The sequence below is a fragment of the Chiloscyllium punctatum genome, chromosome 8 (assembly GCF_047496795.1).
Source record: "Chiloscyllium punctatum isolate Juve2018m chromosome 8, sChiPun1.3, whole genome shotgun sequence".
Classification (NCBI taxonomy): Eukaryota; Metazoa; Chordata; class Chondrichthyes; order Orectolobiformes; family Hemiscylliidae; genus Chiloscyllium; species Chiloscyllium punctatum.
In genome coordinates this window covers 35,668,175-35,683,975 of record NC_092746.1, presented here as the reverse complement: position 1 = coordinate 35,683,975, position 15,801 = coordinate 35,668,175, and the positions used below count along the sequence as shown (strand labels likewise).

The following is a 15,801-nucleotide window of genomic DNA, read 5'->3' as shown; positions in this document are numbered from 1 at the left end:
AGCCCTTCTTCAGGAATGAGAAAAGTGTGTCCAGCAGGCTAAGATAAAAGGTAGGGAGGAGGGACTTGGGGGAGGGGCGTTAGAAATATGATAAGTGGAAGGAGGTCAAGGTGAGGGTGATAGGCCGGAGTGGGGTGGGGGCGGAGAGGTCAGGAAGAAGATTGCAGGTTAGGAAGGTGGTGCTGAGTTCGAGGGATTTGACTGAGACAAGATGGGGGGAGGGGAAATGAGGAAACTGGAGAAATCTGAGTTTATCCCTTGTGGTTGGAGGGTTCCTAGGTGGAAGATGAGGCGCTCTTCCTCCAACCGTCGTGTTGCTATGGTCTGGCGATGGCGGAGTCCAAGGACCTGCATGTCCTTGGTGGAGTGGGAGGGGGAGTTGAAGTGTTGAGCTACGGGGTGGTTGGGTTGGTTGGTCCGGGTGTCCCAGAGGTGTTCTCTGAAATGTTCCGCAAGTAGGCGGCCTGTCTCCCCAATATAGAGGAGGCCATATCAGGTGCAGCGAATGCTGTGTGTGTGTGTGGAGGTGCAGGTGAATTTGTGGCGGATATGGAAGTATCCCTTGGAGCCTTGGAGGGAAATAAGGGGGGAGGTGTGGGCGCAAGTTTTGCATTTCTTGTGGTTGCAGGGGAAGGTGCCAGGAGTGGAGGTTGGGTTTGTGGGGGGTGTGGACCTGATGAGGGAGTCATGGAGGGAGTGGTCTTTTCGGAACGCTGCTAGGAGAGGGAAGGGAAATATATCACCTATCGCATTTCTAACGTCCCTCCCCCAAGTCCCTCCTCCCTACTTTTTATCTTAGCCTGCTGGACACACTTTCCTTATTCCTGAAGAAGGGCTTATGCCCGAAATGTCGATTCTCCTGTTCCTTGGATGCTGCCTGACCTGCTGCGCTTTTCCAGCAACACATTTTCAGCTCTGATCTCCAGCATCTGCAGTCCTCACTTTCTTCTCGATGATTCCAACCTATACTGTGTCAATGTCTCTCACCGCAAAAGCGGGTCAGTATTCACAATGGTAAAGCTAATGGTAATAATATCGAAGTCATTCTTAGCACGCCCAATTAGAATGTTTATTTCGGGAATATATAAAACTAAAATTAAAGACGTAAAATTAAAGTCATGGCAATCAATATTATTCATATTTCAATGTTTCGATGTTATAAACTTAATAGTCCTACCAATTATAATATTTCCACTTTATTGATTATGGAATTTGGAACATGGTCTGGTTAAATTTGCACTAAATCAAAAATGTGTAGGTATCAGGACCATAATCTTCAACAGAAAGCTAAGTATATTGGCCTGGATCTTCCACTCGCCTTGAGCTTTCACACTGCAACATTGGAATTTCTTGCCAAGTCTTCTGAGCTTCACTTTTCCAGAAATTGTAAATGCAGAGTCCATTGCAGAGTTCCTTATCAAAGTTGTAATGCTGGGAGAAGAAAATACATATTCCTTTAATACAGTACAAGCTGCTGTAAGCTAGGTTTAATGGTCCACTGTGAATTTTACAGAATGGATGAATGTTAGTGAATGGGTGATTACATTGAAAGGGTACGTGTGTAATTTGATTTGGAGGGTGGCTGGTAGATAGGGTGGCAGATTGCTGAGGTGGGTACATGAGGTGGTTTGGGGGTAGTCGGCACAGGTTGGTTGCAGGTAATTAGGTTGTGTTTAGTACTTTAGCGATGGAAGGTAGTTGGGATGAGAGAACATTCAAGTTAGGGTTGTGAGAGAAATCATAGGGCGGAGATAGTCAGGTCTGGTCAGTGAGTTAGTTGGGTGATCAGGAGCTAATGTCATTGGAAGGGGTACTCAGCGGATGGGGCGTGTCAAGTGGATGTTGAAGGTGGCTAGCTTGATGGAGTGATGGTCAAGGGGGGAGTTAGGAGCGTGGGTGTTCATTGTGAGTAACTGGGATGTCTGCTCTGTAGTTACCTAGGAGATAGAGTAGATTTTAATCTGTCTTAACATTTTCTTGATAACTCTTCAGGTAGTAACTGCAGAATCATCTAAAGTTTCTTCATACACCTTCAGAGTTGGGGACCTTTGCAGAAAGTCCTGGGGAGCAGGGAGATTGCCTGTCAGAAGTTCAAACCTCTGGACAATTCCCACAGGTGTTCTTGCGTCTTCTGATGGGTTCCTGACATGCATCTTGGTCTGTTCTCAGATGATTCAAAGATTGGAAGATCTGAGCCATTATCTGATTCCAAACTGGGTCAAGATCAATAATAACCATTTATTGTAAGATCTTTTCTCTTGGAAAAAAATATCATGTTGATTCTCCAAAGCTAAAATCAGGAATTTACCTAATGGACATACAAATCCTCCAGCTGCCACTTTTTACACCACTTGTTGGATACAACATAATGCTTTGTCACTATCTTACATATCACAGATTATTCATGTTAGTGGTATTTTTGAAACTTTTATTTTGTTGAGAGAGTTTTTTATCCCTATTCCATTGAGGTGTGAAATCTTTCAGCACTGTACATATGTGTTATACACCCAAAGGATAGATATAGTTTCTTTTACTCTATCCTAGGAAAGTGATTAGCTGTCAAATCAGAAAACTAACACCTACTTTGCATTGTGGCATTTCGGTTTCCTGTATCAGCTATCCATTTGACATCTCTGTTTAAATCCTTCGGAAAATTTTATGTAATATATTTGTACCACGTTTATTGGAATGGTTCAAAGCAATTTGACTTCAAACAGCAGATTAAAAAAATTATGTTATCTCATTAGTCTGGGCTTGGGTTTGAACCTGTGTGCCAAAGATGAATGGGTATTTTATTGCATCATTCAGTTTTCTAAATTGAGTTAATTTTAAATAGCTCAGTCATAAAATACAAATCAATCTGGTACACGTATTGTTCTTTGTATCTATTCTCCATTCTATCTATATTTATATATTTGTATAATGTGTCGAGCTTTGTTTATCATCTTAAAATTAAATTCTGACATGGAACAATGCAAAAGTAACATGAGGGCAGAGGGACCACTAGCTTTATAAAATTGCCATTGATGCCAATTTTAAAAAAGTAATTTTGATTTTATTTCAGGTGTTTTAAACCAAGAGAACAAAATGATCAGGTTTGTACCTTCTTCAATTCATACTAAGAAATTTTAAAGTGTTTTAGAAACATGCCTAACAATAGTTGCAACTATGAAGCAAGTTGAGAATTTAGATTTTTTTAACTAGCGTTTTTCTCTTACTGTGCTCCATGTGGAATGAGGTCAGATATGTCATCAGAAGATATCAGGAAACTGCTCAGTCAATTGATAGACCGTTGCCACAATATACAGTCGTATTTATCTGTTGCAATTTGTTTCAAAGCAAATTGAGAAAGTACTAGATGTTAAGGTTTTCGAATTGTGTGCTGCAGTAAATAATGGGATTTAACTGTCTGAAACATGCAATGTCACAAAACAAAAACCTAACAATGGGTTTTGTAGAGCTTGTACTGAATGATAACTGGAATCAAGTGAGGGTTATTCCAGCTTCCTGTAACAGATAAACCACCCCAAGAACCAGTGAACCCAGTTGACCATTAGACATGCACCTGATTTAAAATTAAAATAAAATTCTATAAATGCTGAATCTGAAGTAAAAATAAAGTGCTGGAAATATTCAGCAGATTGGCTGGCATCTCTGGAGACTGAAACAAAATTAACATTTTGAATCAAATATGACAACTTCTGAACCTTTTTGGTCAGAAATGCCCTCCACAATCAGTGGATCTTTCTATCTACCTCCAATACTCTTCCTGATGAAGGGTTTATGCCTGAAACATCGATTCTTCTGTTCCTCGGTTGCGACCTGACCTGCTGTGCTTTTCCAACATCAGATTCTTGACTCTGCTCTCCAGCATTTGCAGTCCTCACTTTCTTCCAGTACTCTTCACCCAAACCCTCATTTCTGTTCTTTTGCTCACTCCTGACCTTTTCATTGAGAACTGTTGATGTGATATTGGCCATCTTAACTCCTCTGCTCATATTACTTCCTCTAACCTGCCTCCCTCTGAATTTGCTATGCACCTGATTTGCCTCTTTTGGTTTTCTTAACCAGGGTTCATAAAGTAGATAAAATGTAATCAGTTCAATTTGTTCCTCTTTGTTTTCATTTCCTAATTACATAGTTGTTTACAGATATCCTTGGGAAGTGATATAATAATTCCATATTTTAATTATTACTATACTTGTTCAGTTGGCATTATTTCAGTTTTAGGAAGATTGGATTTACGTTGAAATACATAGATTGAAATACAACACAAAAAAATGTCATTGGTCGTGGCAGTGTAGAAGCTCCGCACAAGTCTTCTCTCATTTCACTTTTTCAATGTATCCTGTTTTTTTCTCACTCATCTGCTTCTCCTTAAATGCATCAATATGAAATATCATTAGCATTCCATATTGTACCATTTATGGGATGTGGGTCCCAGGATTTATTGCCCATGCCAAGTTGTCATTGGGAAGGTGGTAATGAGCTGCTTTGTTGAACCGCTGCAATCCACCTGCTGTGGGTTGACCCACAATAGCATTAGGGAGGGAATTCCAGGATTTTGACCCAGCGACAGTGAAGAAACACCAATATATTTCTAAATCAAGATGGTGAGTGGCTTGGAGGAGAACTTGAAGGCGGTAATGTTTCCATATGTCTGCTGCCCCTGTCTTTCTAGATGGAAGCGGTCATGGGTTTGGAAGATGTTGTCTGAAGATCTTTAGTGAATTTCTGCAGTGTACCTTGTATTTCGTACTCACTGCTGCTACTGAGTGGTGAAGGGAATGGATGCTGTGGGTGTGGTGCCAGTCAAGCGTGCTGCTTTGTCCTGGATGGTGCCAAGCTTCTTGAGTGTTGTTGGGATTGCACTCCTCCAGGCAAGTGGGGAGTAGTCGATCACATTCCTGACCTCTGCCTTGTGGATGGTGTACAGGCTTTGGGAAGTCAGGAGGTAAGTTACTCACCACAATATTTCTAGCTTCTGACCTGCTCTTGTAGCCACTGTGTTTATGTCATGAGGCCAGTTGAGTTTCTGGTCAATGATAATCCCAGGATGTTGATAGTGGGGGATTCAATGATGGTAACACCACTGACTGTCAAGGGTGGTGGTTAAAGTGTCTCTTATTGGTGATGGTCATAGCCTGACGTTTGTGTGGCGTGAATGTTACTTGCCACTTGTCAGCCCAAGCCTGGATATTGTTAAGATCTTGTTGCATTTGAACATGGACTATTTCAGTGTCTGATGAGTTGCAAATGGTGTTGAACATTGTGCAATCATCAACGAGCATTGCCACTTCTGACCTTATGATGGAGAAAACGTCATTGATAAAGCAGCTGAAGATGGTTGGGCCTAGGACATTACCCTGAGGAACTCCTGCAGAGATGTCCTACAGCTGAGATAACTGATGTCCAGCAACCACGACCATCTTCCTATGTGTCGGGTATGACTCCAACCACTGGAGAGTTTGCTCCCTGATACCCACTGATTCCAGTTTTGCCAGGGCACCTTGATGTCACACTTGGTCGAATGTAGCCTTGTTGTTAAGAGCTGTCACTCTCACCTCACCTCTGGAATTCAGCTCTTTTGACCATATTTAAACCGAGGCTGTAATGAGGTCAGGAGTTGAGTGGCCCTGGAACCCAAACTGGGTGTCGCTGAGCAGGTACTGCTTAATAGCACCGTTGATGACCCCTTCCATCACTTTACTGATGATTGAGAGTAGACCAAGGGGCAGATAATTGGACAGGTTAGATTTGTACTGCTTTTTATGTACAGGACATACCTGGTGATTTTCCGCATTGTTGGATAGACACCAGTGTTGGAACTGTACTGGAAGAGCTTGGCTAGGGGAGTGGCAAGCTCAGGAGCACAAGTTTTCAGTCCTATTGCTGGAATGTTGTCAGGGCCCTTTGCCTTTGCAGTCTCCAGTATCTCCAACTGTTTCTTGATATCATGTGGAGTGAATCGAATTGGCTGAAGTCTGGTAACTGTAATGCTGGATACCACTGGAGGAGGCCGAGATGGATTATCCACTCAGTACTTCTGGCTGAAGACTGCTGCGAAAGCTTCAGCCTTATCTTTTGCAGTGATGTGCTGGACTCTTTCATTATTGAGGATAGGGATATTTGTGGAGTCTCCTCCTCCTTCAGTGAGTTGTTAAATTATCCACCAACATTCATGACTGTATGTGGCAGGGCTACAGAGCTTAGATCTGATCTGTTGGTCATGGGATCACTTAGCTCTGTCTATCACTTGCTGCTTATGTTGTTTAGCATAGAAATAGTCCTGTTTGATGGCTTCATCAGATTGACACCTCACCTTCAGGTATTCCTTTAGATGTCATTCCTGAAGAAGGTTTTTGACGAGAAAGGTCGATTCTCCTGCTCCTTGGATGCTGCCTGACTTGCTGTGCTTTTCCAGCACAACTCTCTCGAGTTTGATAAAAACTCCAGCTTCTGCAGTCCTCACCCTCACCTCCAGGTATGCCTGGTACTGCTCCAGCCATGTCCTCCTGCACTCTCCATTGAACCAAGGTTGATCCCCTGGTTTGATGGTAATAGTTGTGTGGGGGATATGCGGGCATGAGATTACAGATTGTGATGGAGTGCAGTTCTGCTGCTGTTGATGGCCCACAGTGCCTCATGGATGCTCAGTCTTGAGTGCTGGGTCTGAAATTGTTGTTCAATGTCTGTCCCATTTAGCACAGCGATAGTACCACACAACATGATAGAGGTTATTCTCAGTGTGAAGGCAGGATTTTGACTCCACAAGGACTGTGGTGTGATCACCCATAACTGTGCTCTCATTGACAGATGCATCTTAGAAATTGTTAAGGATGAGGTCAAGTAACTTTTTCCCTCTTATTGGTTCCATCACCAACTGTCCCTGACCCAGTCCAGTAGCTATGTCCTTTAGGACCCAACCAGTTCAATCTATAGTACTGCTGCCAAGCCACACTTGGTGGTGAACATTGAAATGCCCCATTCAGAGTACTATTGTGCCCTTACAATCTTCAGTGCTTCCTCTAAGTGTTGTTCAACATGGAGGAGTACCGATTCATTAGCCGAGGGAGGACAGTACGTGGTAATCAGCAGGAGGTTTCCTTGTCTGAAGTGGGCACTGCAGATGCTGGAGATTAGAGTCAAGATTAGAGTGGTGCTGGAAAAGCACAGCAGGTCAGGCAACGTCCGAGGAGCAGGAAAATCGACGTTCTGGGCAAAAGCCCTTCATCAGAAACCAAGGAGGTTTCCTTGCCCATGATTAACCTGAAGCCACAAGACTTCATGGAGTTTCAGAGTCAAATGTTGAAGACTCCCAGGGCAACTCTCTTCCGACTGTATACCACTGTACCTCTGCTGGGTTTGACCTGCCAGTGGAATAGGACATAATTCTAGTCAGTTTTCAGTAAAGAAGATTCTCCTGAACTCTATCCTGGATTCATTAGTCACTTATGTTTATGGCACTGAATTTTGGGCTTTCCTACAAATGGCAATATTTTCTGTCCATGTATCCTGCTGGATCTGTTGAGTAGATTTATCTCTGAGTCCTCTCTTTTCTTGAGAAAAATACCCCAAACTATAAATGAATATTTCTTGATAGAATATTTTTTCTTCTAATTTCAACATGGAAACAAAGAGCAGGAGCAGGCTATTGGGCCTTTTCAGTTTGCTCCGCCATGCAGTTTGATCGTAACTGCTCCTCTATCTCAATGTCATATTCACACTTACTCCCTAAACTTCTTGACATGTTTAAAAATCTAGCAAAGAAAGTCTCCCTTTCAATGAATATATTCAGTGACCTGGCCTCCACAGCCTTCTGCATTTAAAAAATCCACAGTTTCATTACTCTTTGAATGACGAAATAGAAACAAAGAAGAAAAGAACAGGAACAGGCCATGCAACCTCTTGAATCTACCTCGCCATTCAACATGATCGTGGCTAATCATCAAGCTCAATACCCAGTCTTACCCTTCCCTCATTTCCCTTGATCCCTTCAGCCACCAGATCTATATCTGCCGCTTCAAGAAAAAAACATAATACTTTGACATCAACCACTTTCTTTGCTAGTGAATTCTATAGGCTCACTACTTTCTGGGTGAAGACATTTCTCCTCATCTCTGGTCTAAAAGGTTATCCCTCTTCCTTAAACTATGACCTCTGGTTCTGAACTCTCCCACCATCAGGAAAATTCTTCCTATGTCTAAGCTGTCTAGTCCTGATTTAATTTTATAGATTCCTATGAGATCCCTCCCTCATTTTTCTAAACTGCAGGAAATGCAATCTTTATTATTCAATCTCTCCTCATTTATCAATCCTGACATCCCAGGAATCAATTTAGTAAACCTTCGCTGCACTCCCTTTATAGCAATAACATCTTCTTCAGATAAGGGCACCAAAACAGCACATAATATTCCAGGTGTGGCTTCACTGAAGCCCTGTCTAATTACAGCATGACATCCTTGTTCCTGTACTTGAATCCTCTCACTACGAAGTTTGCCCTCTTTACAACCTGCTGCACCTGTGTACTTTAGTGCATGAACGTTCCCCTCTCTGGATTTACAGCCTTTCTAGTCATAAAATGCCTTCCTATTTTCGCTATCAAAGTAGATAACTTTACATTTATCCACATTATATTGCATCTAGCATTCATTTTCCCACTCACTCAGCTTTTCCAAATCACACTGCAACATCTCTAGATTGTCCTCAGAGCTCACCCTTCCACCCCAGGTTTGTGTCATCTGCAAATTTTGAGATATTATATTTAGTTCCCTCATTTAAATCATTAACATGCACTATGAAAAGCTGGGGTCCTGATACCAGTCTCTACACTATCCCACTATCATATTTGTCATTCAGAAAAATACCTGTTTATTCCTACTTTTTGTTTCCTGTTTGATACCCAATTTTCCGTGCATTTTAGTACACTACGCAATCCCATACACTTTAATTTTACACATTCATCTCTTATGTGCGGCTTTTGTCAAAAGCCTTCTTATAGCCCAAATGAACCACATCCACTGGCTACCCAATCAACTCCATACATCCTTGAAGAACTCTAACAGATTTGTCAAGCATGACTTACCTCTTCTAAATATATATTAACTCTGACTAATTCTACCACTGTTTTCTAAGTGCTGATCTATAAGATCCTTTATAATGGGCTCTAGTCTCATCTCAGCCCTAAATGGTCTACCCATACCTTGAGACTGTGTTTCCCTGGTTTTAGACTGCCCAACCAAGGGAAATATCCTGGGCATCTATTCTGCCCAGGCCTATTAGAATTTGATGTTTCAGTCAGACCCTTCCCTCATCTGTCGAAACTCTCATAACTACAGTCCCAGCTGAAAGAATCTCTCCTCATAGACAGTCCTGCTGTCCCCAGTGTCTGCTCTTCCTTTTTAGGTATGGAGATGATAACGATGTGCAATACTATACCAAATCACCACATAACTGCAGTAAGACATCCCTACTTCTGAGCTCAACTCCTCTTGCAATAAAGGCCAGCATTTCTAACTGCTTGCTGTACTTGCCCATCCACTGTCATTGACTGGTGTGCAAGGACAGCAGGATCCCTTTTGTGCATCCACAATTCCCACAATACCCCCATTTAAGTAATATTTTTCCTTCCAGTTTTTCATACTGAAGTGTATAATTTTACATTTAGTCATGATGTATTCTCAACTGGCTGGATGACTGTTGTGATATAGAGTGATGCCACCGGATGAAGTTAGCATGAAGGACCCTCCTAAACTTCTTCCCTTGTCCAAGGTGTGGTGACCCTCAGGTCACCTATGATGAGAGAACAGCATTATGGTCCAGTAGAACTGTGGCAGCTTTATCTTTACCTCAATCTATCTAGCATGTGTAGGTCCACTCATTCAACTTGTCCAAATCACCTTGAAACCTCTTTGCATCCTCTTCACAACTCTCGAGCCTGCCCAGTTTTGCATCGTCAGCAAAGTCGGAAATACTACATTTGGTTCCCTTGGCTATGTCATTTATATCTGTTATATATAGTTGAGGCCCAAGATCCTTGTGGTAACCCACTAGTCACCATCTACCAGATAGAAAAAGACCTGCTTATTCCACCACTCATTTCCTGTCTGTCCACCAATTCTCCATTCGTGCTGATGTATTCCACCTATTCCACACTCTCTCCCTTTACCAACTAATGTCTTATGAAGGTACTTTTCAAAGCCTTCTGAAAGTTCAAATAGAACACATCCACTTGTTCATATAATTTGTTCTTATCCAAGGTGTAATCCTTATCCTTTTTGCAAGATTTATGAATGTTTATCAGCGTTTCTTACTTTTCAGTTGTACTCCTTTAGAAATGAAACCAGGGCATTATTTGTATTTTTATGACCTGGATAATTTTTCAAGATTAGAAATCTGCATAATTAGTGGTTTCACTAATGAGTCCAATTGCACTGAAGGCCAGTCGTGAGTCTACCATGTGCCTAATAAAGGATTTTGAAAGGCTGTACATATTATACCCATATCATTATCTTGTCGCCTTACGTGTTACTTCTGCAAAGAGTTCAATACATTTAGTTAAGCAAGGCCTACCCTTTTGAAATGTCTGGTGGCTATTCTTTATTGTTTTTTGGATTCTGGTTTTTTTCTAGTGAAACATTTACACTACCCAACTCCTTCCACTTTAAGAGCTGTTTTCACTTTGACTCACAGTAAGACAGATTGTTAAGCACATGACCTAGATTTGTATGCAGAAATTCAAATTCTTACTCTCCTCAGGTTTTCACCTTTCATTAACATAGTACGCATAACAATTTTCTATGGAAACCTATGTTAAGTTACATCTGGTACTATGGATTGTGTCTGAAGATTTGCAGGGAACTAAAATATTGTGAAAATGTAAAGTGCATCTCAGTTAATGCTCAAGAAACAGAAATACAAGGAATATGCAAACCTAAAACAGTAGAAGTCATCTAAATGATAAACTTACAATTCCCTCCATATCACCTGACCCTCGTAAGCTACAATATGTCACTTACATGGTCATAAATTTAGTTCGTTAGAGTAGGGGCAGTATTATTGAGAATCATAATAAATAACATAATAAATAACATATTCCAACACGACTACCTTTGTTGTATTGGAAGGCTGCTGAATAAAACACCTGCTCCTAAATGGAGAAACAAGTATGTTGTGTCACAAACAATTCAGACATTAGTATGAAATGTTCACATCCCAGTTTACATTCTGTTAATAGGTTTCCTTATGCTTGCTACGTATGATAATGTGTAAGGAATGTTGATCAAAATGAGAGAGAGTGTTCTTTGTCAGGTATCAACTATGTTGAAACTGTTGATCAACTTTTATTAGCTTTCTAGGTTACAACATTTGTCTATTGTTTTAATTATGCATATATGAGCAAGCTCCTTTATTAAAGTTTTCAAACCTTCTTCCCTAAGCAGATCTTTCTGGAAATAGAGTTTGCAGCTGTTTCTGAGATTTTATTGCAAATAGAATATAAGGCCGACTCAAAGTGACCATAGGTTCTTTTACATTAGGTCACAAAGTTTCATAATAGTTTTTTGGGGGGAGTTTCCAAGTAGTGTGCTGCTCCTGAGATGGGTCTTCAAAGCTCTCTGCTGCCTCTACACTTGTCTGGGGGGGTTTGATGTATAATAAACTAAAACAGAAATTACTGGAAAAGCTCAGCAGGTCTGGCAGCATCCATGAAGAGAAATCAGAGTTAATGTTTTGGGTTGAGTGACCATTCCTCAGAATATAATAAAGTCTGCCTCAGAGAAAGAAAACGCAGGAAGCTAATTGATGCCAAATGTTTGGCGCGTAATAGAATGGAGTATGCTGTCCCTGTAACACAGTTGGAAGTTTCTTAATGGCAAAATAGTTTCTATTTTTTCAATTTATCTTTGGTAGATTTGACTTTAAGAAAATTAGCAACTCTTTGACATATTTGAATTTCAGTTGAATGCAAATTGACTTTTTAATTGGCTTTTGAAATGTAAGAATAATATTGTGTTGTTTTATTTCCATTTGGTACGTTTCAGAGAGCTTTCTGAGGATATTATTGGTTCACAAATGAGACGAAGATCAATTATGCAGTTTTCCACTCTGGATTGGAATAAAGTTCCTAATGCTCAACAGAAGCGTTTGGCAGATGAACCTTTGTATTCATCTCACATAATTGTTACCCAGTTCAGATGACTTCAATGCATCATAGTGTATTTGGCTTTGAAACAACATGCCAAGATGTTTTAAAAATGTACTTGAAGGATAAATGCCAAAGATTTAATTCTTACTATTGTCACTGTCTTATTACCATTTAAGTCATAGAAATGTACTGTACTATTTTTGCAGATCTTTCTACAATTATTTTGTCTTCACATTTGTATTCTTTAAGGGTGCAGATAGAAAGACCTTCAATCTCTAAAGTAGATACCAGCATAAAGTACATCTACATATATATGCCAAGTTAGTAAAATGTCAAAAACAAAACAGACGACTGTGGATGCTGGATATCTGAAAGAAAAACAGAAATTGCTTAGAAACTCAACGGGTCTAGCAGCATCTGTAGAGAGAAAGCAAAGATAATGCTTCAAGTCCAATGATCCTTCTAGGGTATAGAAGATGGTTACTGGACTCTAAACAGTAAGACCATAGAAGAAAGAACAGCAGTAGGTTGTTCAGCCACTTAAGCCTGCTCTGCCATTCACTAGGATCATGGCTGATCCAACATGCCCCACATCCACTTTCCTGTGTTTTCCCTGTTGTCCCTGATTCCTCTACTGATTAAGAATCTATCTCAGTCATAAATTTTCACAGGACCTTTGCACCCACAGCTTTCTGTGTCAAAGAGTTCCAAAATCTCTCAAACCTCTGAGAGAAGATTTTTTTCCTCATCTCAGTCCATGATTGGTGCCTGTATATGCTGAGACTCTCCTGGACTCTCATGGCAGGAGTAATAACCTGCTAAGACAATCCCTCCAGGGATCATCCTAGTGAACTCTCTCTGACCTGCCTCCAGAGAAAAACTCTGTTTTCTCACCACAGCTGAGATTTTCCAGCAATTTCTCTTTTTGTTGGTAAAATGTCAGCTATCTGGATATATGATGCTCCGGAAGTATATATAATAGCATATCTAAAGTTTTTTCTATCTTACATTGCACTTTCTGTACAAATAACGAATTACTTTGGTAGTACAGTCAACCTTAAAAAGTATCAGGTATTAAATTCATTTCCCATGTCAATTGGCAGTACATGTAGTTGTAACTAACATATATTTTAGGCTGAATTACAGAAGGTATTAAAATCAGTAAGTGCTTCATGTTCTATTTTATGCTTTGCCATAAATTATCAACATTTAGCCATCATCATTTTCCCTCATCTCTCTAAGTGTTTGCTTTCTAATTCCACATTGTTAAGTGAACAGCTATTAACAGAGGGTGGAATGGTGAAGCCTGATTATGGACCTTCCTTTGCAGCAGCAAAGCATAATTTGAAATCCATTAGCTCCTAGATGTACATGAACGCATTATCTGCCGGGTCATTCACTTTTCTCCGAAACCCGTCTTGTAAATCTGTGAGAATAGTTAATGAGTAATTCTAAAGTGCAGCTGGTTCTTTAGTATTATGTTGTCTGCACTGTGATTTTTCACCCTGTGTATTGATGGTGGTGCAATTCTATATCAGAGACTTTTTTTTTGGTAATTATTGAATATAAATGTTCAGAGGCATTTATTTATGCTGATATATTGTTTCTTTAACTTAGAGGATTCAGGGAGTATTTTATATAGAAAGAGATGCTTTGAGAATTAGCTGCATTCATTTGTAAATAAAAAACCATAGATCACTCATCTTGAAAATATTTGATGAGTGGTGAGAGTTTGAGTACTATGCCTTATTTATTTATTTATGATTGGAAGGAGTTTGCATACAATATCTCCCTTCTTCCACTACCACCAAAGAAGTATAATGAGGTTAGATGTTAGATTTTGCCCTTAAGTATTCCTGGTGAGGAAGAAAGGATAAACATTGGATTGCATATGTCAAGGTGACACAGAAGGTCCAGTGCAGTTGGAAGGCACTCATGCCAGGTTTGAGAAAATACAAAGTGAAAGTGAAGACTGCAGATGCTGGAGATCAGACTCAAGATTAGAGTGGTGCTGGAAAAGCACAGCAGGTCAGGCAGCATCTGAGGAGCAGGAAAATCATCAGGGCTTTTGCCTGAAGGGCTTTTGCCTGAAAGGTCAATTTTCCTGCTCCTCGGATGCTGCCTGACCTGCTGTGCTTTTCCAGCACCACTCTAATCTTGAGAAAATACAAGTCCAGACTTCAACATTTAGGGTTATTTTGGTTAGAATTTACATATAATGGGATGTGAAATTTAAGAATAAATGAGACAAGATAGGCAAACAGTTCCCAGTGTCTCGGTATGTAGAATGAAGGGATATCCAAACTTGAACTGCAGAATGTATCATTGGAGTTAATGTTTGAAGCAGAAACCATGTCAATGTTTCAGAGTGGACTTGAAAAAAAAAAGGAAATAAAGAATAAGGGAATTCAGTAGAAAAATGGTATCAGGACCATTGTTCATCTGAAGGATAAACAGTGGCAGGATCAAATATATGAAATGATTAGTATTCTTATTGTTATTTTAATTTTATTATTTTTATTATGGTTCTGATCTTCTCTGAAGATTCAACTGTACTTCAGTGCCAACAAAAAAAGGAGGATGTAGTTATGGGTATTGCTGATAAAAGAAACATGCATATTTTCATGAAGAGGGCTTCCAATTGTTCTAAGCGTGTTTCTCAAGTTTGCTGCACAGAAAGACATCATCAAGTTACATTACACAATAAGCCTGCCACTATTTCATTCATCATTCCTTAAAAGATTGTTACAGCATTTTAGAGTCTGAAAGGCATGATTTGACACTGTCATACTCAGTCTGGAGATACTAAGGTCTTTGCGTTGGTAATCAAGGAAACCCACCAGGGACTGTTAAGTAATTATACCACAAATGTAAGCTGCTTTACCTACCCTATCTATGCAAGCTTCCAGCTAGGGTATAGAATTGGAGTCAACTCTGGTCTGTATCTTTGGTAGTCAGTGCAGAGCTTTGTGTAGTCATTCAGCTTGGGCACCAGGCTAACTGGGGACTCCAGCTACTGCTGTTAGGTTCTATTAGATGATGCTCCTGTGTATAGCTATTCTACTCTTGAACCTCAGCCAGCTTTTCCAGGCCTTGCCAATATGAATGTTATTTTATTGGAGGGGCTTTGTGATTTATAGCATTTAACATACATTTAGAGTTAACTCAGATCAGGAATATTTCGGTGTTAACTTCCAGGATGTGCCGGCTAAAAGATTAGCCATGGGAGAGACTGCGCTGTGGCTCAGTGGTTAGCACTGCTGCCTCACAGGGCCAAGGACCTGAGTTTGATTCCACCCTTAGGCAACTGTGTGGAGTTTTGCATATTCTCCCCTCGTTTGCTTGGGTTTCCTCTGGGTGCTCGGCTTTCATCCACAGTATAAAGATCTGCAGGTTAGTTGAATTGGCCATTTAAATTGGTCTAGGATATGCAGGCTAGATGTGTTAGCTATGGGAAATGCAAGGTTACAGGGAGAGGGTGGGAACGTGGGTGTGGGTGGAATGCTTTCCGAAGGGTCGGTGTGGACTCAATGGGCCAAATGGCCTGTTTCCCCACTGAAGGGATTCTGACTTGTATGCGCTCAATTCAAGCAAACCAATTTCACAAATGTTTAATTTTGGATTTATGTAACCATCCAACAAGGGAAGAAGATATC

General features: G+C 40.4%; 1 protein-coding gene across 4 annotated transcripts in view; it reads left to right on the top strand.

The window, feature by feature from the left end:
* The window catches only part of LOC140480234 (leucine-rich repeat-containing protein 72), an 80,859-nt gene extending 66,714 nt beyond the window's left edge, over positions 1-14,145 (top strand). For all 4 annotated transcript variants that reach the window (XM_072574948.1, XM_072574946.1, XM_072574945.1 and 1 more), the window contains 2 exons: positions 3,065-3,095; positions 12,042-14,145. In XM_072574948.1, the coding sequence (XP_072431049.1) occupies positions 3,065-3,095; positions 12,042-12,198 (188 nt within the window). In that variant the 3' untranslated portion in view covers positions 12,199-14,145. The remainder of the gene's footprint in view (positions 1-3,064; positions 3,096-12,041) is intronic.
* The last annotated feature ends 1,656 nt before the right edge of the window (positions 14,146-15,801 follow it).